Here is a 27,962-nt window from a genome sequence, read left to right as displayed (position 1 = left end):
AACTTTTCTCCTGTTTGGATATTCAGCCACACAATTATGTCAGTCCCTGATAGAATCACCTTGAGAAAATAAGATTATGAAATCTCCATGTGAAGTTCTGCAGAACCATTGTAAGTACAGGATTCTGGAATCTTGAGCAAGATGTTACTTTCTCCAGAACAACTCAAGTGACTTTGAGGGATATGCATTAATGGTCAGCCCCATAAGCAATGCTACCTGCAGGTATGTACCATGTTACACCTGGGAATATGTGCAGTCCACAGAGAGCGACACATCCAGGCAACAGGAAAAGTGGCTATCTTTGCTATCTTCTTCGTGCAGCTTGCTATTGAGTCACAGGTAAGAACACTAGAATAATAGAATCTTGGGAGTTGGAAAGGATCTTTATATGTCACCTAGCCCAGCTCCCTTGTAGGAAACAGGGACACCCACAGCAAGATCAGGTAGCTCAGAAGCTTGTTCAGTCTGACCTTGAACATCTCCAAGGATGGGGTATTCACTGTCTCTCTGGGAAACCTGTAAGGAGAAGGTTCAACAGCCTTGAGACTAATTACACAATTCCTTACCAGCAAGGAATTATAGAATTACATTTAGATCCAAAGGACATTAGAGCGTAAAATAGATAGGTGGGCTGAAGGAGCCCAAAGCTGCAGTCAGAAAATAGTCCCTTCCGAGGCTGCCTAATTCTGGAGCTAGTGGGAGGATATTTCCTCCCCAGACTGAAAGCCTGTCAGGCACTTGAAATCTTCTGACCACTGCTTGACCCAGCCTTGCCACTGTCACAGCTCAGCTAAGTGCTGAACAGGTCACCCAGGCATCTTCATTCAGAGCAGCAGTAATAGCCAGTAAACATAATTCTGTGCACTGTTGACCAAACAGCACAGAACACTGTCAGGCTGCTCAACTGTTTAAATCCAAAGCAAGCAAGAGCTCCTCTCATGTGCATTTAATTAGGTCTATGTATTATATTACACCATTTATGGTCTCCTTTCAAGCACTACTGCTCTGCTCACATGGTAAGTATGCACACGGATGCCAGCCACTAGCAGCACTGTATGACCTGCTTATGCTACATATTGTTGTATCTCCCACACTGAGTGTCATGGGTGACTGCTGAAGACTCTAGCTGGGCTTCTAATGAATTGTAGACAGTAGACAGTCCTGTGTGTCTGGTGTCTAACTGTGCCCAGCTTATCATTCCTTCTGTATAACTGCTACAGTAGCTACAATGCCTCCTTTTATTCAGCCTTCAGAGCATTGCTTCAATCTCCTTCCTACTGAATAAGGAAAGAAAGTCATCCCTACCAAATTAATCAGGGGAAATTTCCTTTCTGATCTCAGGTTTGGTGATTAGTTTAATTGTGACCACTCGAGTTAAAATAACCTTTTTAGTGCACCTTGGGTTTAAGATCTAAAACCCATCATTTCATCTTAAATCACTTGCTTGTTAATATGGGTAAAAGCATTACTGCAGCCTCCCTAGGGCTGTGGGGGAAGTCATTGAAAAATTGGAAATAAAAGACATATATAAGAGCTGCTCCGAAACTAATGCCTCCTATTTGATGATGTTGGTGCATGACATCAGAGTTAGATGTTATTGGTATGGCAGTAAAGGCTGAAGCTTCCTACTGATATTTCATTAAATTTAGTTGCTACGAGACAGAGGGGCAGTCTGACGAAACAGCATCTGACACAAAAGCAAAGGTGTGTCACCGAATCCCTCCATGCAGAGAAAATTGCACCATTGACATTCATCAACATTTGCTGAACACTGATGAAGATCAAATAGTAGACGTGAGCACAGCGAGGCAGTGCATTTCAACAGTTGTGACAGCAGGTCACCTCCACCAGTGCAGATTTTTACAGCTGCAACAAGCAGGATCTTGTTCATTGCTAACAAAAACGCAGAGGTAATGGTGGTGGCTATAGTGAAAAGCAGTGTTTTGTAAACAGTAATTTGTCCAATTGTATAGCGTTATCATGTCTTATTGTTTTCTGTGGAAATAAATAGGAGGCTTTACTTTCAGAGCAACCTATTTTTAGATCTGGAGAAGAAAAATGGAGGAAAAAAAAAAATAGAGTCAAACTTTGCCAGTGATCAAATGTAATCCTAAAATATAGTGTTGGTGTATGTTGGGCCTTGGAATTGGTGAAATTGCTTCCAGTAAGCTCTTTGCAATATCAGACAGGGTGTCATTGGGAATATCAGTAATCACATATAGGAAAAAACTGACTCATTTAACTGGTCATTGGCTCCCTGGTTCTCAAACACTCCTTCTCAGGAGGTAGCCTCCATCCAGGAAGACCTCCTTTCATAGGCTAGCCCTTAATTGGGTCAACCCCTTCCATGGGGGTCACATGGAAGCACAAGTGAATTGCTTGTACCTGTACTTCCTGGGCCAGCAGCATTCTTCACCAAGTGCTCAATATCAGTTCAGCCTGTGACATAACAGCTACTTTAAACTATACCAGAAAACAAATAAATAAAAGCAAATAAATGTGAATGCACAACAATGTAATCTGACTTCAGCCTCAAGGATTCCTTACTCAAACGCTTAATATTTCCTATTCGGGGCTCTTATATATTTCCCTATATTTTTCATTCTCAGTATGAAAAATATACATTCCTTATCCTCTAACCTACTTTGAATTCCTTTGAACTTCATTTTCTAATTTCCTATTTAACATTGACCATTTCATGACCATTCTACCTTATAACATTACTTAAATTCTGTTATTTCATAAAGTCTACTCTCATCCAGTTTTTCTGCTTCTTTCCAAACCTTCTTGAGAGAGAATGAAAGCAAGTAAAATGTATGTTGCCAAGGAAAGGAAAAGTAGAACCAGAAAACTGAGACTTTGTAATAGAGATATTCACTTGAGAGTGGGTGAAGTGGGTGAACTTCAGATTTGTGGGATGACCTTATACTTTACCTAAGCGCAGCCAGAAAGCAGGCAGCATTCTACTGTTATTTCTTGTTAGCTTTAAATCAACAGGTAGTTTGACAAGGAGTTGATTGGTAGGTTAGTTTTGTTTTACCTGATTGAACTCAGTGTGAACGAACCACAACTGGAAAATTCTTGTGCTTAGAGCCCAAGTTCCATGTACTTTCCTAGCCCTCAGTTGTCTTTGGGGTTGCCCTAATCCAGGTGCATGGTCTTGCATTCGGCTTTGTTGAACTTTATGAGATTCAGATAGGCCCAACCCCTAGACTCCTTAAGGTTGTACCCCTGGATGGCCACCCTCTCATCAACATCATTCAGCTCAAGGAATTGAATTACAGATGTCTGGCTGATGATCAACCTGGTTACTTCAACATTAGGGGCTGAATATTTGAAATACAGATGAAAAGACAGAACTTTACTACATATTCCTTTGTTGATTCATGTCTAGTGGCTGCACAAAAAGATTAATGTAAAGTTAGTTTTTAGAACTAAACTAGTACCTGTAGAAAAGCATCTTGTTAGGTGTTTAGATGAATGAGTGAACAATTTAGAGAACACAACAGTAATCTATCTGTACCGTTCCATAACTTTAAGATGTCAGGGACTTTTTAGCAGTCCCACATATACAAAGCACAGTTATGAAGAGTGAAGCTAGAAGATGAGGAATTACATATCGGAATGTAGTTGTAGTGCAATGATTTTCACCCACTAACAGGGAACGTGAGCTGGGTTTAGGCCATCATGAGACAGGTTAGTTTTACCCTATTGATGATGTGTCATTGCACCCTCCAGGGGCAGGGTGTCCACAGCTTCTCTGAGCCCTGTTCCAGCAACTCTCACTGCTCTGAATAAAGAATTTTTTCCTAACAACTAAACACAATTTCCCCTCTTCCAGTTTAAAGCCTTCAGGACAATGGATTTGAGCCTCATAAGGGATCTATTCAGACCTGTTTAAAAGGAAGTCCTGGAGAGGGGCCCAAGAGAGCTAGACGACTTGAGGATGACTTATAAGGGTTGCCTCCTCCAAATTAAAAAATGATCAATCCCTATATGCAAGCCAAGAAAAGATGGCAGACCTGCTTGAATGAATAAGGAGGTTGTGACAAAGCTCAAGTGTGAAAAGGAAGTGCAGTAGGTGGAAGCATAGTTGAGTGATTCAGGAGGACTTCCAGAAATGCTGTCTGAGAATGCAGGGATGGCATTAGAAAGGCCAAAAAATAAACAAAAAAACAACCAACCAACCAACCAAAAAAAAAGTTGAATCTAGCAAGGAACATAGAAAGCAACAACATAGGATACAGGAATAACAGCTAAAAAGGGAAGACTAAGGAAAATGTGGGCCCAGTGCTGAATAATACAGTGGACTTGGTGACAACGGACATGAAAAAGACTAGATGACTTCATAGACTCAGTATTCACTACTAAGATGAGCTTTCAAGACGCCTAGGTCTCTTAAGATCAGTGGGAAACAAAAACAAACTTATCCACAGCAGAGGAAGAAATATGTAAGTTTCTAAATGTGTAGTAATAGGCTCAATTCTGTGATTCTAAGGGTGGAAATAAAGACTGAGCCAGAGCCTTCTCAGTGGTGCCCAAGGATGTGAGGAAATGAGCAAAAACTGAAATAATGGTAATTCCATTTGAACATATATCTATGTACCTACAAACACTACTAAATACTGGAAAAGATTACTCTGAGATTCTCCATCCATACAAATATACAAACCCAACTAAATTTGCTCCTGAAAAACCTGCCCTCTTTACCCTGCTCTCTGTGGTGTGGTTGACAGATAGTCTCCATCAGTTTTCCAATCTCAGCAATTCTGCTGAGGAGAACCAATAGTACCGGTAAAAAATAATTAAAAATAAAAAAGTAAATCCTCTGACCTCAAGTTGAAGGCCTAAGATATTTGGCAATCAGTGTGAAACAGTAATAATCAGAGGACTGTTTGACGCTTTGTGGACCTAAGTATGACACTTCAGTCTTGACCCAGTGACTCTTCTAGCAGCTATACCCACAAGCCCTCTGAGGAGCCGCATATACATTATTTCAGTGAAATGTACTGTACTTGTGGTAGAATCTTAGTTCTAATTTCAAGAAGGAAATATGGCTTTCTCAGGTCCAAGACAATATAACACCCCGCATTTGGAAATAAAAGTAGAATGAGACAACTTCTCTAAGATTTACGATGAAGTTAGGAGCTCCTGCCTTTCTCAGATGAAGAGATGAACTTACCTGCCTTAGAGTACAGAAAGTTAGACAAACCTGTTGTTTAAGACTTGTTGGTGGAAACTCTTCTAACAAAGCTTATCCAGTTTGTAGGTTTGATCTGGTACGCCTGGTAATTTGACTGCTAGTCAAATTCCTAATGTGTAAAAAGGCTTTATGTTACAAACGACAATAGACAAGGCGGAATTCAAGTGATTTCAGAGGTGCTCGAAGACCGACTCAGAGATATATGTGGCAGTTCATTTTGGATTTAGCTTTAGCTGTTAAATATACATATACAGCTGTAGTTATATGCCCACTTTTTCAAACAGAATGATAACCATCATCAAATTTATGACTATGTATCAAAGGTGGTGGAAAATTGAAGATTTTTATGAAACAATTTATTCAATAGCTGAATTAAATGTGCACTGAAATATGCAGATCATTATTTGCCAAGTCATTTGGTATACGAAATGATCTTGCCAGAACAACAGGCGAGGAAACAGTGTTTTTCGTCTAGTTCATTTACTTCATTTACCTTGACAGGAGATGGCTCCTGGAAAAAACTTAAAAATGAATTGATACACTGAAAAGAACTGCCCCTTTCCACCAGCACTGTGTGTGTAGACTGTAATCCCAGATGTTACAGAACGACCAGTCATTAACACAGTTTTTCATGTTTCTCCTTTACAAATTAGCAGTGTAGCGATCTCGATTCAGGAAGTCTTTATAAGCACGTTTTGCGTCTGTTTTACTGTGTGGGATTCTCCCAAATGGTTCCAGGTCATTGAAGCAGGCATCAAAAACCTCATCCACAGCTTTTTCCGCAGTCTCTCTACTAACTTTTCTAACAGCCAGAATGGAACGAATTGCTCTGTCTCGCACGCAAGTCTAAAATGAAAATCAGATAAAGAAAATCTGTCATTAATGGAAAAACAGAACACATCCTTTTTTGCTTAAAAAAGATTTTGTCAAGTACTAACTTCTACTGCACACACAATAATTTAGTATCACAGAAGAGTCAAGCAATATCTCCAATATGCATTAAAATATGTAATTTCCAATCTTGTTTTGACTATGTATTTTAGTTTCCCATCGTGTACATAAACCTTCCGAAAAGAAAAGGATATTCCATTTAACAGGAAAAGAAATAAATTACATTTGCTGTGGGTATTGAATATGTGTATAATTTGACTTGCACACAAAAGAAAATACATCAAAAATACACTAACTGGTATTTCCAGTTAGTACTTTTCCACCTGAAATTCTTTAAAACATAAAAAGGAATGATTTCCTGTATTTGTTTGATACCTTTCTTTATGGCTACTTTTGCTTACACAGTTTGTATACTAAAAGATAAAAATAATGTAAGCATCTCCAGCTACAAATGCTGGAGCCAGCAAATTGCTTCTCTGTAGTAAACAAGACTAAAGACTTCGGGACTAAACCTGTAATCATGGAATCATAGAATTACCCAGGTTGGAAAAGACCTCAAAGATCAAGTCCAACCACAGCCTAACCACAGTACCCTAACTCTAACAACCCTCTGCTAAATCATATCCCAGAGCAACACATCCAAATGGCTCTTAAACACATCCAGGGATGGTGACTCAACCACCTCCCTGGGGAGCCTATTCCAGTGTTTAACTACCCTTTTTGTAAAGAAGTGATTCCTAATGTCCAACCTAAACTTTATTAGTAAATAAATAAATAAATAATAATTTCCTTCAAGAAGCACAAGGTGCAACTCTTCTCCCTAACCCTGGAAATATGGAAAAATATTTGTTGGAAATAACAATATGGCAAACATTCACAATACACAAATAGACGGGTCATCTACTACTCTTCCCCTTTATCTTCCCCTCTCTCTGGCATTATGGTGTAAGGATGCCCATTTCACAGGGTTAAGTCCTTTAGCATTATCAAGGGCCCAGGTACTGGGTCACCATCAGGATGTGGTTACACCCCTCATGTAACACAGAAGCACAATGAACACTTGAAACTGGGACACAGAACAGGAAACTATAAGATCAAGCAGCAGCAAACAATAAGTGGAAGCCAGACCAGAGCTGCTGGTCAAACCTTACTCCTCTGGCATCTCATCTTTGTTTTGGAGGACTGAGCGAGTGGCTCATATCTATTTAGGCAACGTCAGAGTTCAGGTTATGATTAGTGCATTACGTGCTGAAAATAATAAGAATCTGACCCAATGTGCAGAGGGTCCAGGTGACTGAAAAGCCTGTGTAACTAAGAATTCTAGAAACTGAGTGTTAAGTGTAAGCTACACTAACTGATAGGAACTGTAGATAACAACCAATGCTGATTGCTAACATTTTATATGATCACAAATCTTTAATTATAATCAAAACCTTGTGGCCAGCTGTCATTCTTCCAAAGATCTCTAAAACAAACTGACTGTCCTCAGAAGTAGTGGGTGATATAGTTACTTAAACCCCTAGCAATATTTCTTCCTCCAGTTTTCAAACCCTTAAGAGCTACACTGTTTTTGTTCAGTTGTTATTAACAATTTAACATCAGTGGCAATGCTCTATAATATGACTAAGTATTCTGGTATTTCACTCCAACAAAAAATAGCTAAGAAAGTGTTTAAAAACAATCAATCAAAAAGAAACAAACAATATTAACCACAAACCATTAAAAGCTAATTAAACAAATGTTAATTAAGCAGCAAGTCCGTGGCATTTGTAGGAGTATTAGTCCTGTCACACTACTGCTCTCCAGAAATGGAACTGCAGGGTAATATGGAGAGACAAACAGTAATATAAAATGTGGATGAAAAATAAAAAAAGAATGCTATTGTTACACACACGTTTGCAGGCACAAGTGACAATATAAACTGTGACATTAAATTACAGACTAATGTTTCTGGAGTGACTGGTACCTTACATATGTAAAACAGCAGAAGGAACTAACAGTGTAAAGGAGGCACAAAAGTAGGAGTAAGGAGGAGGAAGAAGGAAAAAATAATGCAGAAAACAGAAAAATACTAGGAGGCTGCTGCTTTGCAGAAAAGCATTCAGTAACCTGTAACAACTGCAGGATAGGACAGGAATGTGAATATAGGCTCCTGGACAAATGAAGCAAGATTAAGCTCCTTATACTTCCCCTCTCCCCTGCCTGCCCATTAAGAACATACTCCAGCTGGAGTAGTATGAGGAAGATGCAGATTGCTTAGTTGCATTCTGCTCTCTTCTCTTTAGTACAGAGATTTAAGAATGGGAAATACACAAAGAATACAAGCCAAGAATGAACAAGACTGCAGGGAAATAGAGGAATGTGCACAACAACAAAGAAACAATTAGTGCAGCCTGGACATAGATGCTAGGCACAATTAACAGATCATGAAGCACACATCCAAGGGAAAACTTACAGAGGAAAGACAACAGGGGCCTTAAGGAAATTTGAGACATAAACAAGCACAAAATGAGGTTCAGTAATGAGAACAAAATGGAGCGAGGAAAACGAAGGGTATAAATAATTTGAACAAAGGTATTAAGGACTGTCAGACATCTACTTCTTTCTGCAGTGTTTTCAGATATAAAAGAAGGTAGAGACTAGACAGGTAAAGAAGGCTCATCTGTTAATTAGAAGATGTTAACATCTATAGTCTTTACCTGATGATGTCCTTTCAGTCCAAATTTAAACCTAGCTATTTCATTCATCAGTGTACAGTCTCCACTGAGATTAGCAGCTCGAATCTATTGAGGGGGGAAAAAAAAGCCATAAGATCAGAAAAACATGTGGAAATACAAAGTTTTTTAAAAAGCAACTAAATTTTTCCCAGTGGCTGCAGGCAGAAAATATTCCCTTCCAATTTACTAAGTACAGAATGCCCTTTTTGACTGCTCAGTCTACTCCTATGAATTACAAAGTTTAACTATTCAGCCGGTAGATTTCTCTGGGTATTAAAGCTCATGTCTTCTCATTGCTTAAATGAATGAGCTGAAAACAACAAATGTATGCATATACACATACAAAAGAAATTAAGATCATCCTAAAAGCACCTATTTTAGAAACTGATAAAAGAGTCTGGAAGAAAGGCAGGTACCTTTCAATGACTACTATTTGCAATACCTAGAAGAGCAGTAACCCAAGCTCCTTAGAAATAGACACATTTAATAAGGTACATATTCTTTAGATTGTAAACTATCTTGTCCTATGCACTACAATTTCTTCTGTATATCAACTATTCCACACTCTAACTCCTTGGTTAAAAAGCACAAATAAAACTAAAAAGCATAAAATTGAATACCAAAGAGAAAACAAATACAGAGCAAATATGAAAAGGAAAAATTAAAACATTGACTGAACGAAGTTTGGAAACGCTATAATTATATAAAACACTGTAATTATATAAAATATGTAGCAAAAGAATGGGAGAAAACAGTTTCAAGAAAAGCAAGATCAAGCCCAGTCACGTTCCATATATAGAAATAAACAGTTCTATACTAACAATACTGTACTATTATGTATACAGTATAAAATGTGCAACTAGAAACATTACAGTCAAAATTTCTACGTTATAGAAGACAAAATGTCTAAATGAAAAGCAGATTATCATAGTTCCAACAAACCAAAATCTGCAGGAGAGAAGAAAAAACAAAAACAGTACAAATATTCAATTAAGATGTGGATGTGTTCTAACATCAAATGATTCTCATTTGGAAATAACCATATCTTGTTACACTTTCTACCTACAGGGACTACATTCTAGTTAGTATAACACTGACTTACCACTATGTGTGAAAACAAAAGGTTTGTTCTCTCAATGAAAACTGGTCAGGTTGACTGGACAGGAAGAACAAAATATCTCAAAAGCATTAACCAAAAATTTATACAACAGGAAATCTAATTAAATGTCCCTAATAACAACAAGTAATTATTTCAATGATAACATTAGAATCATTTGAACTCACCTCTGAGCAGGCCAAATGTTTGACATTTTTAAACCAGTCAACATGAGCACGGCAGTGATCAAAAGCGTGTATCAATTCATGTGCGACCACTCGGTTCATGTGGGACTGGTGCCGAATGTTGTTCTGACACAGAACAATCTGCAGAAAAAGATACATATAGCTTTTTCATTAAGTTTCAACATCTCCTTTGCTTCTTACCAACCTGCTGCATAACACCTACAACTCTCTTTAGATCTGACTTTTTAGATCCTAATTTTTCAACATTAGTAGCCCCATCAGTAATGCAAGTTCAATACTGTTGCAACACCTTTCATGTGCCATGTTTTCAAGACTTTAAGTCAGACATCAGCACAAACACACTTTTTCTTTAAGGAATAAAACATTAAAATACCTGTAGTCCTCTAAAAGGTCACGGAATGGCTTGGTTTGGAAAGGAACCAAGAAGATCATCTAGTTCCAGTCACCCCTGCTGCAGTCAAGGTTGCCAGTCATTAAGTCAGGCTGTAGATATGGTTGCCCAGGGGCCCATCTAATCTGTCCATAAATACCTTCAGGGATGGGGCATACCAACTTCTCTGGGCCTATTTCTCCCTGAACCTAAAACTCTAACCTAAATCTCCCCTCTTTTTGTTTAAGACAGTTCCCCCTTGTCCTGTCACCATCCCCCTGGGTAAAATGTTGATTTCCCTCCTGTTTATATGCTCTGTATTGACAACAGCTAGTTCAGTGCTTACCTGAGAAGTGGCAGAATCGAAACCTCCACTGACACAGCCATCGCAGTTTTCACAAGAAAAGTGACGATCATTGAAAACGGTGCTGAAAGGTACAAACAAAGTTTGGGAAGAACTTGAGATAGACTGCTAATCCACTGCAATGAAGACGTTACTACATAGAACAGGATGAAGTAGTTTACGTACCAGCCAGATTGCTTCATGGCCGCAATAAGCAACTGAGCATATGGATCTAGAAAAACATCGCTGCAGTCAATTTCACTAGACAAAAGTTTTGAAAGTCATCCATAATCAGAATACAAAGACAGTCATAACAGAAAGAACGTGCTACGTACATAAAGTTTTGCTTTGCAGTATTCAGCCTCCAGGCAATCACTCACATCTCTATGCCAGAGCTCGGGCTACGCAAAGCAATGTGCTCGAAACTATTCAGAAGTGAAGTCACATCTGACATTATTTTATAAGCAGCAGGCATGAAGATAGAGGCCACAGCCTTTGCAAGCAACAGCAACACACAGCAATCAACCCCTAAATATGAACTTCCAAACCGAGGGCCCAGGTGAGAGCTTACTCGTCTCCAGAGTCATCCTCAGCATCACCTGGCACCTGTTGTGAAAGGTGAAGAGGCTGCGAACCAAGAAGCTCTGCGGCTCCTTCTTACGATCTGGGAAGAGCCGGTATCCGAAGTCATCCTCCTCCTCCCCACCCTCAGCACCAGGAGGCGAAGCCACCTTCCCGTCCTCCATCGCCGTCCCCTACACCCTCGATCCTGTCCCTGTCGGCCACCGTCCCCATATGACGTGAGAGGAAGTGAGGTGTATTTGGGCACACATGCGCTGTTGCTGTGGAGTTGTTGGAGCGCGGTTGTGTTGCAGCCTGGGGAGAGATCGGGCTGTGTGGCGGCGGTAGGCGGTGCTGGTAAGGATGAGACGGGCGGTGGAGTGAAGGGCTGGCCGGGATGGGGGCGAGCGGGGCCTTTGTTTGTGTGTGTGGGCGGTGTGGTGGCTGCTCTGGCTTGTTTTCGGGTGGTGGGGGCCTGGTTGCGTCTCCTTGGCGCTCGCGTGGGGATGGGCAGGTGGAGAGTGGCTTCCCGGGGGCAATGAGAATCTTAGTCTTATCTGGTCTAGTGTTTTTGCCGTGCTGTTTTAGAAGCACGTCTACTGTGTAAACCAGATGTGTTTGGTTGTTGTTTTGAAGTTGCGGGCTTCTTTCAATACATACTTATCAATTCTCCTTATTATATATCTCCTTATATCTCCTTATCTCCTCTTGTAAATTGACAGTCTGCAATGACTACGTCAAATAAAGCACTGGAGCTTCAGCTTCAGATGAAGCAAAATGCTGAAGAACTGCAGGATTTTATGAGGGAATTAGAGAGCTGGGAAAAGGATATTAAAGAAGTTGATTCTGAGTTAAGGAAACAGAGTGGCGTCCCAGAAGAGGTAAAATCAATGGACTTGTGATGATGGTTATTTATTTTTTAGATATGTCAATGTTTGTAATTGTGCTATAAAAACATACTTGGTTTGCAGATGTTTTATTTCAGAGATCACAGTTAACTTCATCAAATTATGTTCTGACTTAAAATACCTGAATAGATGGTAAGAACTGATGTGTTCTTCATCTGACCTTTATCAAGGATCAGGCTGCAAATTGGGCTGCTAACACAGCTTTCAATCTATAGCCTGGAGGTCATGAATGCTTGAGGCTGATAAATATTTTATCAGTTCCTGATAGATCTTGTAGAATATTTCTGTTAGTAGCATCAGTATTACTTATTCATTGTGCATTCTTAATGTATTAATCAGTGATACTCTGCAAAAGATTGTCTTCTAAAACTTCATATCATGCATGTAATACTTGTTATTACTATATATTGAAAGATTTATGATCTCTATCCTTTGTAGAATTCCTGACAACAGCTTTCATGTTGGATTTATGAAATAAAACTAGGCAGTAGATGGAGATACCTATGTGTAGACATAGATGCCATAGATTATTCTGTACAAGCAACTTTTTAATGTCTGTTTTATAATAAAGTACTTATTTCAATATAGAATTTACCACCCATTCGAAACAAGACGTTTAAGAAAAAGAAGAAAAGCAAGAGTAAAGTCCCATCAAAGACAACCACTGAGGAAAACAAGAAAAACAAGATCAAGTCTTATGATTATGAAGCTTGGGGAAAACTTGATGTGGTGAGTAATTGCTTGTTAATATGTTTTTGGTTGTTTTTGTTTTTTTCCCCTAGTTGATTTTCTTATAGTACTGAGAGTTATGTTTAGAGGTCAACATCCTAGTTTACAAGAGATTGCACGGACAAAGAAAATTACTTTTTCCCTATGAAAGATTGTGCGTGGGAATAATGAGAAATACTCCAGTTCTCTTTCAAGTATGCTTTCATCCGGCAGATTGCATTTGACTTTAAGGGAGAAGGAATGTTTTAACAATAGGTCTATTAAAAGATTGTAATTCTAGTAGAATATGAGAATAAACACTTCTGTTGGTATTAGAAGATAGATGTCTTGCTTGTGGAGTGTAGAATACTTCTCAACAAGAAGACTTTAGTGGTAGAGTTTTTTAAACAGATGACTAATTTTCCTAACGTTTTACTTGATTTATTTTGTATTTTTAAGTCACTATAAAGATAATGCTTTATTTTATTTATTTTATTTATTTTCAGGATAAAATACTGGAAGAACTTGATAAAGACGATAGTACTCATGATTCTGTATCTCCAGAATCAGACTCTGAAGAAGATGGAATTCATATAGATAAAGAAAAGGCTCTTGCAGAAAAGGAAAAGGTTATGCATCATTAGCAATGCTTATTATATACAAACTATTTGTGAAAAAGCAACTTAAACATGGGAGCTGTTATAGTTTCTTCTTAAAGTGCTCGCTAAGATAAGACTGGAATGTGCCTGCTCTCTCTTCAGACTTTTTTGAAGACTTTTCCTTCCCATTACTCCAACATTTAAAATTCTGACTGCGTTTCTCTTTCTTCTCGTCACTGATGATGGCAGGTTCTACTTAATGTACAGTTAATAACAGTCAGTATATTGGCATTGTTCTTATATTAAGAAATTGGAATGCTTTCTAGAATTCCTGCATGAACCAAACTGGCATTTTAGTTACAGGAAATATTGCATAGTAAAACCATATTTTCTGAGAGCTATTAAAAATATTTGAGCATTCTAAAATAGAAGTGTTGACTTATATCTTTTAAATAAAAAATCATTAATATCTCTGCAATAATTTGCTAACATTACTCCTTTATTTCTACTCACAGGGTAACAAATACTTTAAACAAGGAAACTTTGATGAAGCTATTAAGTGCTACACTAGAGGGATGCATTCCGATCCATTCAATCCAGTATTGCCCACAAACAGAGCATCTGCTTTTTATAGAATGAAAAAGTAAGAATTGTATTATTTAATAATATTTTTTCTTTGATGTGCTATCTTCAGTTGCGTGGCTTTATAGTTTACCTTTCAGCTTCTATCAGCACTGTTTCTAAGGCTCTAATTTAGTTTCAGGGAAGAAAGGGTATGAGGGAGTTGCTTATATTCTTTGTTGCAGTAGCTGGTCATTGGCTGTCTTCTTTCCTTTCCTGATTTGATTTATTCTGAATCAAAACTTGTTTTAAACACTTGTGCTATATCTCTCAAGAAGCCTGGAAGATTCTGACTTTAGAAAAAGCCTGTAAAGGTTCGAAGTATCTTCCTAAGGTTTTGGGTTTTGTTATCTAAATGTGTACAAACTAACTCATTCATGTTTTTGATAGGTTTTCTGTTGCAGAATCTGATTGCAATTTAGCACTTGCTTTAGATAAAAATTACACGAAGGCTTATGCCAGAAGAGGGGCTGCTCGTTTTGCTTTGAAAAATTTTCAAGGTGCTAAAGAAGGTGGGTATTTTTCTTAACACGTTCCTTAAAAAACATACACTGTTTACCTGTGTACTTAGCTAAAGCTTGTATGACATGCATATTTGGTATAGGAATTTAGGTTTCATTTCCTTCTAATAAACAATAGTAAGCCATCCAACATTTTTCTTTCAAGGTAAAATTCAAGCTTCAAGTCAAAATAATTGCTGTAGTTGTCAGTACTTACATGATACTTCAGCACTAAATATCTTAGAATAACTTGTTGTTTGTAACATCAGGATTTTTAGGTAACTACAGAAAGGGGTTATCTCAAAGGAATGCTCTGAATTTATGCTTTTGTTGCTAACCTCTAATTCCTACCTGAAATGTTGTTTTCTGATAGATTATGAAAAAGTTTTAGAGCTGGATGCCAACAACTTTGAAGCAAAAAGTGAACTGAAGAAAATTGAGCAGGTAATAAGATTGATCATAGAATCACAAGGTTGGAAAGGACCTACAAGATCATCTAGTCCAGCTGTCCTCCCATAACCACTGCTACCACAAGCCACTAAACCATATCTTGAAGCTCCTCATCCAGATGCCTCCTGAACACTGCCAGGGACAGCATCTGTACCACCTCCCTGGGCAGCCATTCCAGTGCCTGACCACTCTCTGACAAAAAAAGTTTTTCCTTAAGTCTAATCTAAACCACCTCTGGTACAACTTACGGCCATTTCCTTGTGTCCTGTTTGTTGCCTGGGAGAAGAGGCCAAACCCCTCCTCATCACATCCTCCCTTCAGAAGGTTGTAGAGTGCAACGAAGTCTCCCCTGAGCCTCCTCTTCTCCAGCTCCCTCAATCCCAGCTCCCTCAGCCCTTCATAAGACTTGTGCTCCAGACCCCTCACCAGCTATGTTGCCCTTCTCTGGGCACATTCCAGGGCCTCAATGTCTTTCTTGTAGTGAGGGGCCCAAAACTGAACACAGTACTTGAGTCACAGCCTCACCAGTATTGAGTACAGGGGGATGATTACCTCCCTGCTCCTGCTGGCCACACTATTTCTAATGCATGTCAGGCTGCTGTTGGCCCTCTTGGCCACCTGGGCACAGTGTCAGCTCATGTTCAGCCAAGCATCAACCAAAACCTCCAGGTTGCTTTCCTCTTCACATTCATCCAGCCATTGGATAGATGATAGACCCCAACCTAACTAAATTCAATTCATCCTGTTCATTTTATATAGTTATTAATTTATAACAGGAACTGTATTCAACAAAACTGCTCAGTCTTTTTCTGAAATTTGAAAATCACAGAGGTCAAAATTTGTAACTGAATTGCATCTAGTTTTGGAGTGGATGTATATATATTGTTGTAATGGTGGGTTGGCAGACTGTGACTGAGCAGGCCTAGAAACTTCTGTGGCTTATCATTTCCCATCAGGTGTTTTTCCAACTTATTGTTAATGTTCTTTTTGTGTCTTGTCACAGGTAGCTTTTTGGTACAAAGTCGCTAGTGCATGTGAGAGAAATTGTGTCCTTCTGTCTGTAGATTAAAGCCTAAGTGCTAGACTGGGTACGGTTCCACTGGTTGCTGTGCCAAACTGGAAAGCAAGTTTAAGCTTAGTGAAACAATATTCTATTCTCTCTTTGATAAGAGGGAAAGAATGTTGATTGTGATTAACCTAGATGAACAGAAGGTGACCTAGCATTACCTCTTTAGCTGTAGTCTTGAAAATTTTTGAAAATTTCTTTTCAAAATGAAGACCCAAAGTCTCCAATAATTAAAGAAATGTGAGTTTGGAATATGCCTCAGACATTATATTCCTTTTATTTACTAAGTACTATCCCTACTCGCAAGCCCACATCAAAATGCATTTTTGAGAACAGTTTAGGGGGATCTCTTCAATTTGCGTTCTTATTGTAAGTTGAACTTGTGTTAAAATGTTTGGCAGATTTTTACAGTTTAGAAGTCTAGAATATATTCTAATTTCTGTTCTGAAAATGTGTAAGTGAGGGAAATGCATATTGAGAAACAGTGATACCTTTACAGGCTCTTTCATCTGAAAGCTCAGAACAAAAAGAGTTTGAAGAAGTGGTCAGATCAGAATTAACAGACAACGAGAAAAGGTGCATTGAAGAAGAGCAGCTAAAACAGAAAGCTATTACAGAAAAAGATTTGGTAAGTTGCATCTTCTGATTGGACAGTTGAACTAGCAAAGTAAAATGTTGTATTGTACTATTAATCATACGAATACACAAATTTAAACTTGATTCTGTCCTGAATTTTGTAAATACAGGATGCTTGGTATGCACTGTAGGAAAAAAAAAAAATACAGCATACATTTTTTAAGTAGAAGGAAAAAAAAAAAAAAAAACCACCACAAAAAACTCCACAGTAAAGAAATCATAGAATGGCTTAGGTTGGAAGATCATATAGTTCCAACCCTCTGCCTTGAGAGTGGTTGCCACCCACTACTAGGTCAGGTTGCCCTGAGCCCCATCTGACCTGGCCTTGAGTGCATCCAGGGATGGGACATCCACTATGTGTCTCAGCGGCGTGTTGCAGTGCCTCACCACCCTGTATGCTATTGACTTTCAGTAGAGAGTGGCTTCAACTGCTCATCAAGAGTAAAGAAATGTCATCTCTGCTACTGCTATCAAGAAAAAAGAAAAGGTTGCAATTCACACTTGACAAGTTCAATGCTGTCAGGCATAGACCAGCAATCATTCAACGCTACTACTGCTGCTGCACTTCAGTAGACTAAAATCTCTTTACTGTCACCTCTCTTTGTTCCTTTTATCTACCTAATGTATGCCTCTAATCACCTCAAATTGTACAGGTAGCATTTGCCTTTAATCTTTGAAGTACTGGAAAAGTAGATTTTTGTGGTCTGTCTGCACAGAGATTGTATAAAAATAAATACACTGTAAATGCCTGCTTTAACCGGAACATTTTGTCATCTTGATTTTTGTGACCTTGTCTAAGAAAAGCCAATTGCACTCAGTCTTGCTCAATGTTACTTTTTCTCCTAAATATAACAGGGTAATGGTTATTTCAAAGAAGGAAAGTATGAGGCTGCTATAGAATGTTATACACGCGGTATAGCAGCAGATGGCACCAATGCACTTCTGCCAGCTAACAGAGCCATGGCCTATCTCAAGATACAGAAGTAAGTTGGATTGTATGTACTGTACTGTTGTTTTCTTTTTTTCCTCTGTGAACCAGAAAAAAATAATGAGCCAGGGGATTTTCACCCAAGTTTCATTACAGTCACTCCAGTTCTTCCTAATATTCAGTGTGATCTTCAAATGTATCTCATAGGAAAGAAGTTCTGAGAAAATAAAACATCATCAGTTTGAAATTATGGCAAAACTTAAATGACATTTTTCATTCTTTCACATGTAAAATTCTACATATTAATCTTTTTTCAAAGAGCCTGCCCCAAGCTTAGTCTCTTTTGATTATAAAAAAAAAAACCAACAACAATCAGCTACTAAATATTGCACTGAATAAGTAAGTAGATTGTAACTTCTAATTTGAAAGGGAGTACATAGGAGTTTCTTCAGAGAATAATAATCTTACTTCTTGAATGCTAGTAATGAAGACATGTACATACAATGTATTTAATTTTAATAGCCTGTTACTGAAATAATCCAGGAACATTAGGAAATGCATGCTTTATACCGAATAGTCATAGTCAAACATAACTATAATGAGATTTTATCTTACAACAAAAGTAAATGACCATAAAAACCATATGCTCTTTATTATTTTGTTCATTTTTCTCTCCCGTCTTGTCCCAGTGATTTGTATTTATCTGTGTATGGATAATTAAGGTCTTCATGTTTTTACTGTTTTGAATAACTCTGTCTCTTCAGCTGAAACTGATAGCTGCTTCTAAAGCTTCTTATTAATTTTATACTGTTTCTTTTGCTGAGATATGAAGAGGCAGAAAATGACTGTACGCAAGCTCTTCTGTTAGACGCATCTTATTCTAAAGCTTTTGCTAGAAGAGGGGCTGCAAGAGTTGCTCTTGGAAAGCTAAAAGAAGCTATGCAAGGTATGACTTTGAATAAGCTTAAGTGTGATGAACAGATGGAGTTAAGTCGAAGACATAGATGAGTAGGAGATCCTGATTTTTCTTTTTTTATATATTTCTTTATATATATATATATATAGATATAGATATAGGTATCTTTTGATAATAATTGAATTCATTTCTGACTAATTGAGGTTATCAGCGGAGAAGTTAAGATGGATGGATTTTGATTTATTTTTTTTAATATTATTTTTTTTTAATTGAATGTGTATGCAACTTTATTGCTTTGTGATAGGATAACAGGCTTGTGTGGAATTACAACTATTGCTACTTAGAGCTAGTAAGAAGTAGTTTGAAAAATGTGTTTGAAGCTAAATTATGATTAAAAACTTTGGGATGAATTACCTGACTTTAATTTATGGTTATATAAAGAAACAGAGGACTTAATAATGTGCTATGAGTACTTTGTAACTTGAAATGCCTGAAGTTTTCCTGTGTTATTTTTCACTCAGATTTTGAAGCTGTTTTGAAGCTGGAACCTGGAAATAAGCAAGCAATAAATGAACTCACTAAAATAAGGAATGTATGTATACCAGTGTCTTTTTTTGTAAACCTAGAATAAGTGCTTTCATTCTTTATTATGTAAATTTTAACATAATTCTCCCTGAATTTTTATTTAATCTTTGTGGACTACTTATTGTGGGGTTTGGTTTTTGTTTGTTTTTTTTTCCCAGGAATTAGCTGAGAAAGAACAGTCATGTCATGAAGAATATCCTGCAGTATTAATAAAAGAATCCGAAATAAAAAATATAGTGAAACTTGCTCATAATCCCTTAAACTGGAAATCAACAGTAAGTTTGGTGTTTTTTGGCATTTGTTTTGTTTTGCTTTTTTGAATCACTGTCTATAACGATGAGGATAGTAGAGTTTAAGTTAAAATGGAATTTAAGTTAAAATACAATTCTTGCTTCTTTACATCTTCTCATGGATATGCTGTGCATATGCACAGCTTGAAGTTACTTATTTATTTATATTTTTTCAAATACGTAGTTTCTACATTTCTGTGTATGTTCAGTAGTAGCCACAGTGTAAGCAGTTCCACACAGGAAGCGTGGTGTATGCATATATCAATAATGTGAAATGGGGAGGCAACCTCACAGCCTTCTCCTGGATCTATAGCTAACGTTGTAGTTAACAAAGTAAAGGGGAAGCAGTAGAGTTTCATGTTTGATTGCAGACTTAAGAAAGCTCTGGATAAACTTCCTCCTCCTTTTCATCAGCTGTATTCAGTTTCTGTAGCAACTACATTATTAATAGGGTATGTTACTTACTTGTCTCGTATTTTGATATCACAAAGGGTTTCTGCAGTAAGTTTGAGCCATTGGTTTCATCTTCATATACTGTGATATATCTGGATGCTATTTTTGAGGAAATGGTATTTCTAAAGTATGCACTGTCAGTGGTTATAGTCAGATTAATGAGTTAAGTATGACAATATGATATAGACATATAGTCTGTGTTTTTACGTAAATACATAGCATGTGGTTAGTTTTAATAGAAAACCCATGATTATTGTGATACCTTTCTTTGATATGTGCTCTCTATAGCCAGATACTTCTGTCTTTAGAAAGACAGAAGAATTTATTATGTATTAGCTGAAATTCAATAGGTAGTTACATGCAGTTCTCATTTTGTCTGCTAAATTAAGAGGCAATACCAGGTGGCTTTTTTTTTTCTTACCAGTTCTGTTAAGGTAGAACAGGTACAGATTAATGATCTATGTTCTTTATACTCCCCAAGGGAGAACAGTAACTTCTTACCTCATATGCAGCAGGCACTCACTGCATGATTATGAGATGGCATATTGTCAAAGTAAATCGTAAACTGTCTGTTGCTACTAGTTGTACGTGACTTAAAGCACTTTGCAGACTGCTGGGAAGGCTCGCAGTGGTATTGTGTTAGAAATGGAGAGAAACCTGACGTTTCTGGAAGTCTAAATTGCTGAATGTTTAACCGTGTATTTTTGCACCTATATTTGTAGAACAGTTTGGACTATAGACATATTCAGCGAAGTAATTCCAAAATTCTACTAATTAATGAGTCATAAGACTCGTGAATGTGGTGGTAGGTGATGTTCAGAATTTGTGGTAATTATGCAGAGCTGAAACAAGCTGAAGCATTTTATTTACTTGGGATACCCTCCAGTGGTAGGATTAACTGCCTTGTGATGTGTCTAACTTGGTCAGCCAGGTGGCCTGAGTTAGTAATATTTATAATCTTAACATTTTAAATTGAGAGGTAAGGTTACGTTGATGGGTACTTTTTTGTTTAGCTAAATTGCAAAGCTTGATCATGTCATTGGTCAATATGCAAGCTATCCTGGCCCATTCAACCTTTCTGAGGGGAGGGGTTCTTTACCGTAATGGGTGTTCTTTTGTTTTTTCTTTTAGTTATTATTGGGGAAATAGTGCAGATTCTGAGATGCTATAGAGTAAGGGTACACTGGTTTACTGAGGGATAAGTGATCATATAACACACCTCCCATGGAATGTCCTGAAGCTTCATTTTTTGAAGGAAATTTATCTTCATTGAATGTCTTCCTCATGTACCAACACCAGTGAAGTTGATTATCATGGGATTGTTTAAAACTAGACCTAGCAGTTTAGCCAGGCCTCTGTTTGCACTGATGTAAAGTCTGCACATGTGACAACAAGTATGTGTTCTATTTAGAAGCCTTTGCGAAGAATAGCTGTTGAAGAAGTTGACGATGACATGCTGGATAGTGATTTCTCCAGCTCTACTTCTTTAGTTAATAACTGGAAGAATTCAGTGAGTATTGAAACAACAGAGAATCTAGATCAAGACAATCAGTTAACTTCAGTAGATATTCCAAAAGCAAAGCAATTGAAGATTGAAGAAATCACAGATGTGTTGTCACCACAGTACGTATAAAATTTCTGATCTTCCTTTAAAAGGGTAAATGTAGTTGAAATATGACCTTCATTGTGAGATTTTGATGTGTGATGATTACAGAAAGTAATTTGAAGAATTTGAATTTAAAAAATGTTCAAAGAAACGTGCAGTTATTACACATCCTTGTTGATTGCATAGTAGTTGAAACAGATACGATCTGTTTAGCATCAGATGAGAGACTAGAAAGTGTCCCTATATTTAGAATATGAATACAATTGTAACATTTTCCTATATGCCATGTTCTCTCACTGGTGTACTTTCTTTCCTAAATATGATTCGTATTTTAACAATTCAAAGTGTATTCTTAAGTAGAGTTGAAACATTCTTTGCAAGCTGGTTGAGTGAGAGAAAAGGAACAGGTGACAATGTTGCAAGCCTTTCTTCCTCTGAGCAGGCAGCTGGTAACTTTGGCTTTGCTCAGGGTTCCTGTATTTCATTGTACTAGATAGTCTGGCTGAAACATAGAAACAGCTGTCCCAGCTAAGTGTTGGAACTCTGCTTGTCTGCTTAGGAAAACCGTATATGCACCATTGTTATCTTACTGTCTTAATATCTTTTACGGGATCCTGATTGAAGACTTCTGTGAGAACCATTTCCCTTTGCCTTTTCAGCTGAGTCAGATTGATTTAGTATGAAGTCCTGAAGGAAAAAGAAAATTTCTGAAAATATATTTTCTTACCTAACAAAATATGGAATAAAAATGTACCTTCACATACACCCTTTTGGCTGGTTTGGGTCAGCTGTCCTTGCTGTGTTCCCTCCCAGCTCCTTGTGCACCTCTACCCTCCTCACTAGCAGGACAGCACATGGTGAAAACTTCTCAGCTCAGTGCAACTGAAACATTAGCTGTTTTAGCTGTATCAGCTACTGTAAAGAAAATAAACTCTTTGCCAGAACTAGGACGTACAGATATTATTTTGCATTATGAAACTGCAGAAAATGTAGTATTTTCTGCAGCTGTTTGCATTTTTATGGTATAGATTTCTGTCAATTATTAAAAAAAAAAATAAATAGGGAACTGCTGTGTATATTTGTAAGTGAAAAGATTAAATGAGTATAAATCTTTTGTATATTGAATGTTTTGGGTTTTTTTAATATGTGCTTTATTTTATTTTACTTTAATTTTTACTTAATTTTATAGCTTTTCTTTCTTTTTAATTTTACAGATGAATGTACTGTAGCTTTTTCAGGATTTGAAAGGTCTCTAGTTAGATCCCACTGCAAAGACTTCCATAAATGTTTTGTAGATTACATATTTCAAACTCTTCCTCCAGGCTCCCTGCTGGTGTCAAAGGAATTTCATCAGTATTGCATCCATCTGTGAACAAACAGATAGAAAAAGAAAACAAAACATCATTTAGATCTGCATCTCCGGTCCCTACCATTCCTGCAAATTCTTTCCAGCTTGAATCTGATTTCAGAAAGTTGAAAGACTGCCCAGAAAAAATGTACTTGTACCTGAAGGTATGAACTGTAGTACTGAGTGACAGGTTCTTTAATGTTGAGGCTACAGTGCAGACTTAAGGGTAGCAACATTAAATTATCAGGGTACAGTAATCCCTTTCTATAACTATGTTCACATAATAGATAGTGTGATAGGAGTTTTGAATAGTTGTGTGCCTGCCCTTTCATTTCCCTCAGGGAACAGTCTCTGTATGTAATCTGTCTTGCTTCAAACATAAGCTTTAAATCTATAAACTCTTAAATACATTCATAGCCATGTTAAATTTTTATGTCTCGAATTAATGTTTCTATGTTAATTAGAGCAATATTCTTTTTTAAGTGAACAAATATATGAAACGCAATGATCTGTTAACATCTGCTTCTGCTTATATATATTTTGGTTAACAAAATAATTGCTTAAAATCCTTCTTTAAAGAGCTTAGCAATAATTATTCAAGATAAAGACATACAAAAGTAATGTTTGAAGTCAATATATACAACAGTAATTTTTTTTGTTTATTTTTTTGCCCTTATGTGATTTTGACATTGCCCAAGACATCCAAAAAACTCTCATTTCTTATTCTCATAGCTGTTGTGGGTTGTTTTGTTGGTTTTTTTTCCTTAACAGTGTCACCTTTCTAATTTTTCCAAAGCAAATAGAGCCTTCAATTTATCCAAAACTGTTCCAGAAATCCTTAGATCCAGATTTGTTTAACCAGATACTGAGAATTCTACACGACTTCTACATTGAGTAAGTTTGGTTTCTCCTTTGTCTTTCACTTCTTGCTATTCTGTGTTGGTTTTGTTTGTTTGTTTTCCCCTCCTCCTCCTTACATTTGCACTTGCAGAGTTATTTTTCTTTGGGCTTACAGAGTTATTGAGGGTGCAATACTTGGAGTCATTTAATTGTTCCTTAATTAAACATGTATTGAAAAATCAGAAAAGAGAGAAATAAATAGCCTCTACTGAAGCTAGTCCTGCTGTGTAGCATTAGCAACTGTTTATTACGACGTGTGAAGTAGTTTTTGTGTTCCATTATCACACACAGTTGCACATTGTCAACTATTCCTATCAACCTAAACCTAAGAAAAGCAGGTAGTCATTTTTCTGTGCTAAGTTTGCGATGCACTCTGAATTTTTTAGTTACCTCCTTGGACTTAGATATTCTGATAAGAAAGGAGGTGACAATTATTTCTTAAATTACCATCTAGTTTGATTTCTTAAAGTTGATTTTGCCTGTTGGAGGCAGCGTGCCACTTCTGTTTATTACTCTGAGATCCTACATAGAAAATATTTTTAGGTTGTTCTATGGAAAAAAGCAAATGAAAATAAATACTAGGTTTTCTTTCCATTTCTATGAACATATATATATATGTGTGAAACATGATATTTTTTTTAAGAGTTATGGACCTATATTTGTAATATGACTTATAAAGGTTAAGAAGCTTAGTCTGTTTTCAGTGAGGTAAAAGGTATTTTTCTTCTGGATGGAGAAATAAAAGTAACAAGATATAGTTTGGGTTTTTTTTCTTTCTTTCTTTTTTTTTTTTTTTTTTTTTCCCCATAAGCATTTGTAGTGAAGACAATGACTGCTTATTACTACTTGTTATCCAGAAGAATGTAAAATTAACACAGTCTAAGAATGTACTGTATGGGAACAAATGACGGTAACTAATGTCATGCTTGTTAGGGCAAGATATAAACATTAAATCATAAAACTGTTCTGTGCCTCAACAGCAGTCTGTTTGCATCAGTCCATTACTTTCTTTTTCTGTATTTCTCTTTTCTTGCTCTGTGTTAAAGTATAATTGCATGAAGATTTCTGAGTATTTGTCTCTTTGCTTAGTCAGTGGAAGAATGAACAGGACAAATGAAAAGCAAAAGATCCTTTCATTTCTTGTTCCTGACATCTTTAATATTGCTTGCAGCAACTGAATCTTTCTAATGAACAGTAGTTATTTTTATGTTTCTAATAATCTTCTCCAGGAAAGAGGAGCCATCACTCATCCTTGAAATCCTCCAAAGGCTATCTGAATTAAAAAGATTTGATATGGCAGTAATGTTTATGTCAGGATCAGAGAAGAAAAGTAAGTAATTCAGTACCATCATTTTAAACATAGGTCATGATACTGACAAATTTAGCAAGAGAAATGTAAAATATAGTGCTAGCCTTGTTGTTTATTCCATTCAATAATTATTAAAGATCAGTTACTTGTCTGGTTCTATGCTTTTTAGGGGTTGATGTGGGAAGTGTTGTTATTTTTCATCATCTTGTGGTTGCTTAAGACTCAAAAAGCTACAGCTAAATCTTCCTTAGTTTTGTCAATAATACTGTCTCATTTTAATCTGATAAAATAGCCTCCACTAGCATTTCAGCTTCTCACTCAATGATGCTACAAATTTATCACAGAATCACCTAGGTTGGAAGGGACCTCAAGGATCATGAAGCTCCAGTCCCCCTGTCTGGCAGAGCCACCAAATGTCCACGTTTATTAGATCAGGTTGCCCAGAGCCCCATCCAACCTGGTCTTAAACACCTTTAGGGATGGGGCATCCACAACCTCCCTGGGCAACCTGTTCCATCACCTCACCACTCTCCTAGTAAAGAACTTCTCCCTAACATCCAACCTAAATCTTCCCTCTTTCAACTTAAAACCATTTCCTCTTGTCCTGCTGAATGAATCTGTGTGCAGTCTTAGCTCTGAGGTCTAGGTGTACCAGCTGACTTTTCACAATTTAAGACCATTTCTTGGCTATTCTGACTTACTTAATGTTGTTGGCAAAAACGAAGCTTTTCTAAACCTCTGAATTTGCCTCTCACATTCTCCAGACACTGCTTAGATTGGTTTATGATTTAGATCTCTACTTAAAATAAAGTTACTTATTTGACTCACTGAAGCACAACTAAATTCTACTTAGGAATTTCCTTAATACCATAGCCCAAACTAAGCTTTATTTGCCATCCAGCATTAACTTTTACCTTTGCAGTTAATGCTGTAGTGCCGAAATAGTAAACAAAATAAAATCTGTTTTCTCAGGATTGTATAGCTGTTTAAAGAAGTATTGTTAGCCAATTCATGAGCATCAAACAAAGCAAGGTCTTCACTACTTTTCTTCGTATTGTGAAAAAAATACTCATATTTCAGCTATATAGTAATACTTCTACTCTCAGTGGACTAATTTAAATTGTGACTCTCAATCACAGAAATAACATTTCCTGTTGGGATTTTCCTTTCTAAGTTACACAGGTGCTGTTCAGTCATCTGAAACACATGGGATTGAAAGATACTTCTGTTGAAGAACTAGAGAAGAAATACGCCATATTCTCCTAGTGAATTTCCTGATGCTGCGCATGTAAATTGCTGTTCCCACACTTCTGTCATGTTGAACTCAGCTGAAGAATCCTATAAAGACTGGAGTTCAGTTGCTTTTGTATATATGATTAAATTCTTAAAGTTGATTCATGCAAATGGTCAGCATCTGGAGTGAGAATTTCTTAGTTCTGCAGGCACATTTGCTTTCCAGCACCTGAAACAATACAGATTTATGCATATTCAGTGGAATCTCTTTGCCAAAAAAACAGTGAATGGTGTTTCAGATTGCAAATGCAGAAGGAGTTCTTTATTAAAAAAGAAAATAAAAAAAATCTATTTATGAACATGGTTTTCGTAAGAATCAAATGACATGAAAGAAATTTGCTTTTCTTATTTCAGAAAGTAAAATAAACATTAAGATAATGTGTCAGTTGTATTTTTTTTAAATAAGGACAAGACCACACCAATATGTATAATACGCAGAGTGAAACTGAGGGGTAGTGGCCAGACATTCCAGAATTCCTTTACTGATGTTCATCCAAAAGTACTGACATGTGAAATGTTCCTGTGTACTTCAAATGTAATTGCAGAATAGAAGGAAGCCAAAGACCATGAAATGAAAGAAGTATAGGGAAACATTTTGGTTGTCTTCGGAGAGTGCTTTTAATGTAGCATTATTTATCTTTGGTGTCGTTTGTTCCTAACTATGTAAAACTCTCAAGAAGGCTTAGAAAGCTAATTAGTATAAAGAAGATAAAGGCATGAGATATCACATCAAATTCTTACATAAGAAATAATATCAGGCAAATGCACAGTAGATTTCTCATGCTGTTCACATAAACAGGATGAAAATAACACCTCTTTATGAGACGTACTTTAACTACTTGAAAAGTAGTTATATATTACTTCCAAAAATTTTCCTATTTTCTACGCTTGACCAAACTATTTCATCCTTTTGATGTGCTGTTTTCATCTTGATTCAGACCTTGTGCTTTCCTAATACTTCTCTAACTGTGGAAGCCTTCTGACATTAATGCCTTTATTTGAATAGTTGTGGTCTTTTCCAGATAAATGATTAAACATACATAGCATTTAAAAATAAAAGTTTAAACTTCCAAGATGAATTAATAGGAAAGAGTATGAATGTTATTTTCTGTTTAACTGGTGTTAGAAAAACAATTTTATGGCATTCACAGCTGTGTAATGTTTCAGATATATAATCCCCAGAATACACAGGTGGAGTCTGAGTAGCTGATAAAGGTGGAGTGCTTGATTCATAAGGTAGCTTTGAATTTGTTCTAAAATAGAACTGGCACAAGGATAACAGCCAGTGCTGTTAAGGAAATGGACAAGCCTTTGTATAATGCTGTTTGCAGCCTACCTACATCATGGGCTATTATTACCAGGTGTGTACTTGATAAGTAGCTGTTTTTCTCCCCACTGTAAATCATTACTGATAATATATCAAGAATGCTGCTTGTTAATAATAGAAATGTTAAAAAAA

At 36.9% G+C, this 27,962-nt stretch overlaps 2 protein-coding genes across 4 annotated transcripts; one reads left to right on the top strand and one right to left on the bottom strand.

The window, feature by feature from the left end:
* On the bottom strand, window positions 1-11,600 carry ATP23 (ATP23 metallopeptidase and ATP synthase assembly factor homolog). Of its 3 annotated transcripts, none has more exons than XM_015855066.2 (6): window positions 11,398-11,600; window positions 11,013-11,058; window positions 10,830-10,911; window positions 10,096-10,233; window positions 8,794-8,877; window positions 1-6,049 (listed from the first exon to the last, which is right to left on the bottom strand). In XM_015855066.2, the coding sequence occupies exons 1-6, from the start codon at window positions 11,570-11,572 to the stop codon at window positions 5,846-5,848; spliced, it is 729 nt and encodes a 242-aa protein (XP_015710552.1). In that variant the 5' UTR covers window positions 11,573-11,600; the 3' UTR covers window positions 1-5,845. The 3 variants fall into 3 exon arrangements, with proteins under 3 accessions (XP_015710552.1, XP_015710559.1, XP_015710565.1); XM_015855073.2 differs by having other exon boundaries at window positions 11,013-11,087; window positions 11,398-11,513; XM_015855079.2 differs by lacking the exon at window positions 11,013-11,058 and having other exon boundaries at window positions 11,398-11,510.
* On the top strand, window positions 11,592-27,962 carry RPAP3 (RNA polymerase II associated protein 3). Its single transcript, XM_015855052.2, has 17 exons — window positions 11,592-11,744; window positions 12,110-12,268; window positions 12,884-13,024; window positions 13,510-13,632; window positions 14,118-14,245; window positions 14,614-14,735; window positions 15,097-15,167; window positions 16,739-16,867; window positions 17,731-17,858; window positions 18,628-18,749; window positions 19,241-19,311; window positions 19,463-19,579; window positions 21,459-21,670; window positions 22,976-23,165; window positions 23,798-23,895; window positions 25,131-25,231; window positions 26,385-27,962. The coding sequence occupies exons 2-17, from the start codon at window positions 12,116-12,118 to the stop codon at window positions 26,474-26,476; spliced, it is 1,998 nt and encodes a 665-aa protein (XP_015710538.1). The 5' UTR covers window positions 11,592-11,744; window positions 12,110-12,115; the 3' UTR covers window positions 26,477-27,962.

Source organism: Coturnix japonica, chromosome 1, assembly GCF_001577835.2.
Source record: "Coturnix japonica isolate 7356 chromosome 1, Coturnix japonica 2.1, whole genome shotgun sequence".
Lineage (NCBI taxonomy): Eukaryota > Metazoa > Chordata > Aves > Galliformes > Phasianidae > Coturnix > Coturnix japonica.
The sequence above is the reverse complement of the archived record's forward strand: the minus strand, read 5'-3'. Positions and strand labels throughout refer to the sequence as shown.

Excerpts from the sequence above, each read along its gene's own strand:
- ATP23 (XM_015855066.2), bottom strand. The coding sequence starts at position 11,572 with ATGGAGGACGGGAAGGTGGCTTCGCCTCCTGGTGCTGAGGGTGGGGAG. Across the intron at positions 10,234-10,829 it reads TCGATTCTGCCACTTCTCAG|ATTGTTCTGTGTCAGAACAA; the intron begins GTAAGCACTGAA and ends CTTTTTCTGCAG. Across the intron at positions 6,050-8,793 it reads GACTGAAAGGACATCATCAG|ACTTGCGTGCGAGACAGAGC; the intron begins GTAAAGACTATA and ends TTTTCATTTTAG.
- RPAP3 (XM_015855052.2), top strand. The coding sequence starts at position 12,116 with ATGACTACGTCAAATAAAGCACTGGAGCTTCAGCTTCAGATGAAGCAA. Across the intron at positions 16,868-17,730 it reads CTATTACAGAAAAAGATTTG|GGTAATGGTTATTTCAAAGA; the intron begins GTAAGTTGCATC and ends TAAATATAACAG. Across the intron at positions 23,166-23,797 it reads AAATGTACTTGTACCTGAAG|CAAATAGAGCCTTCAATTTA; the intron begins GTATGAACTGTA and ends ATTTTTCCAAAG.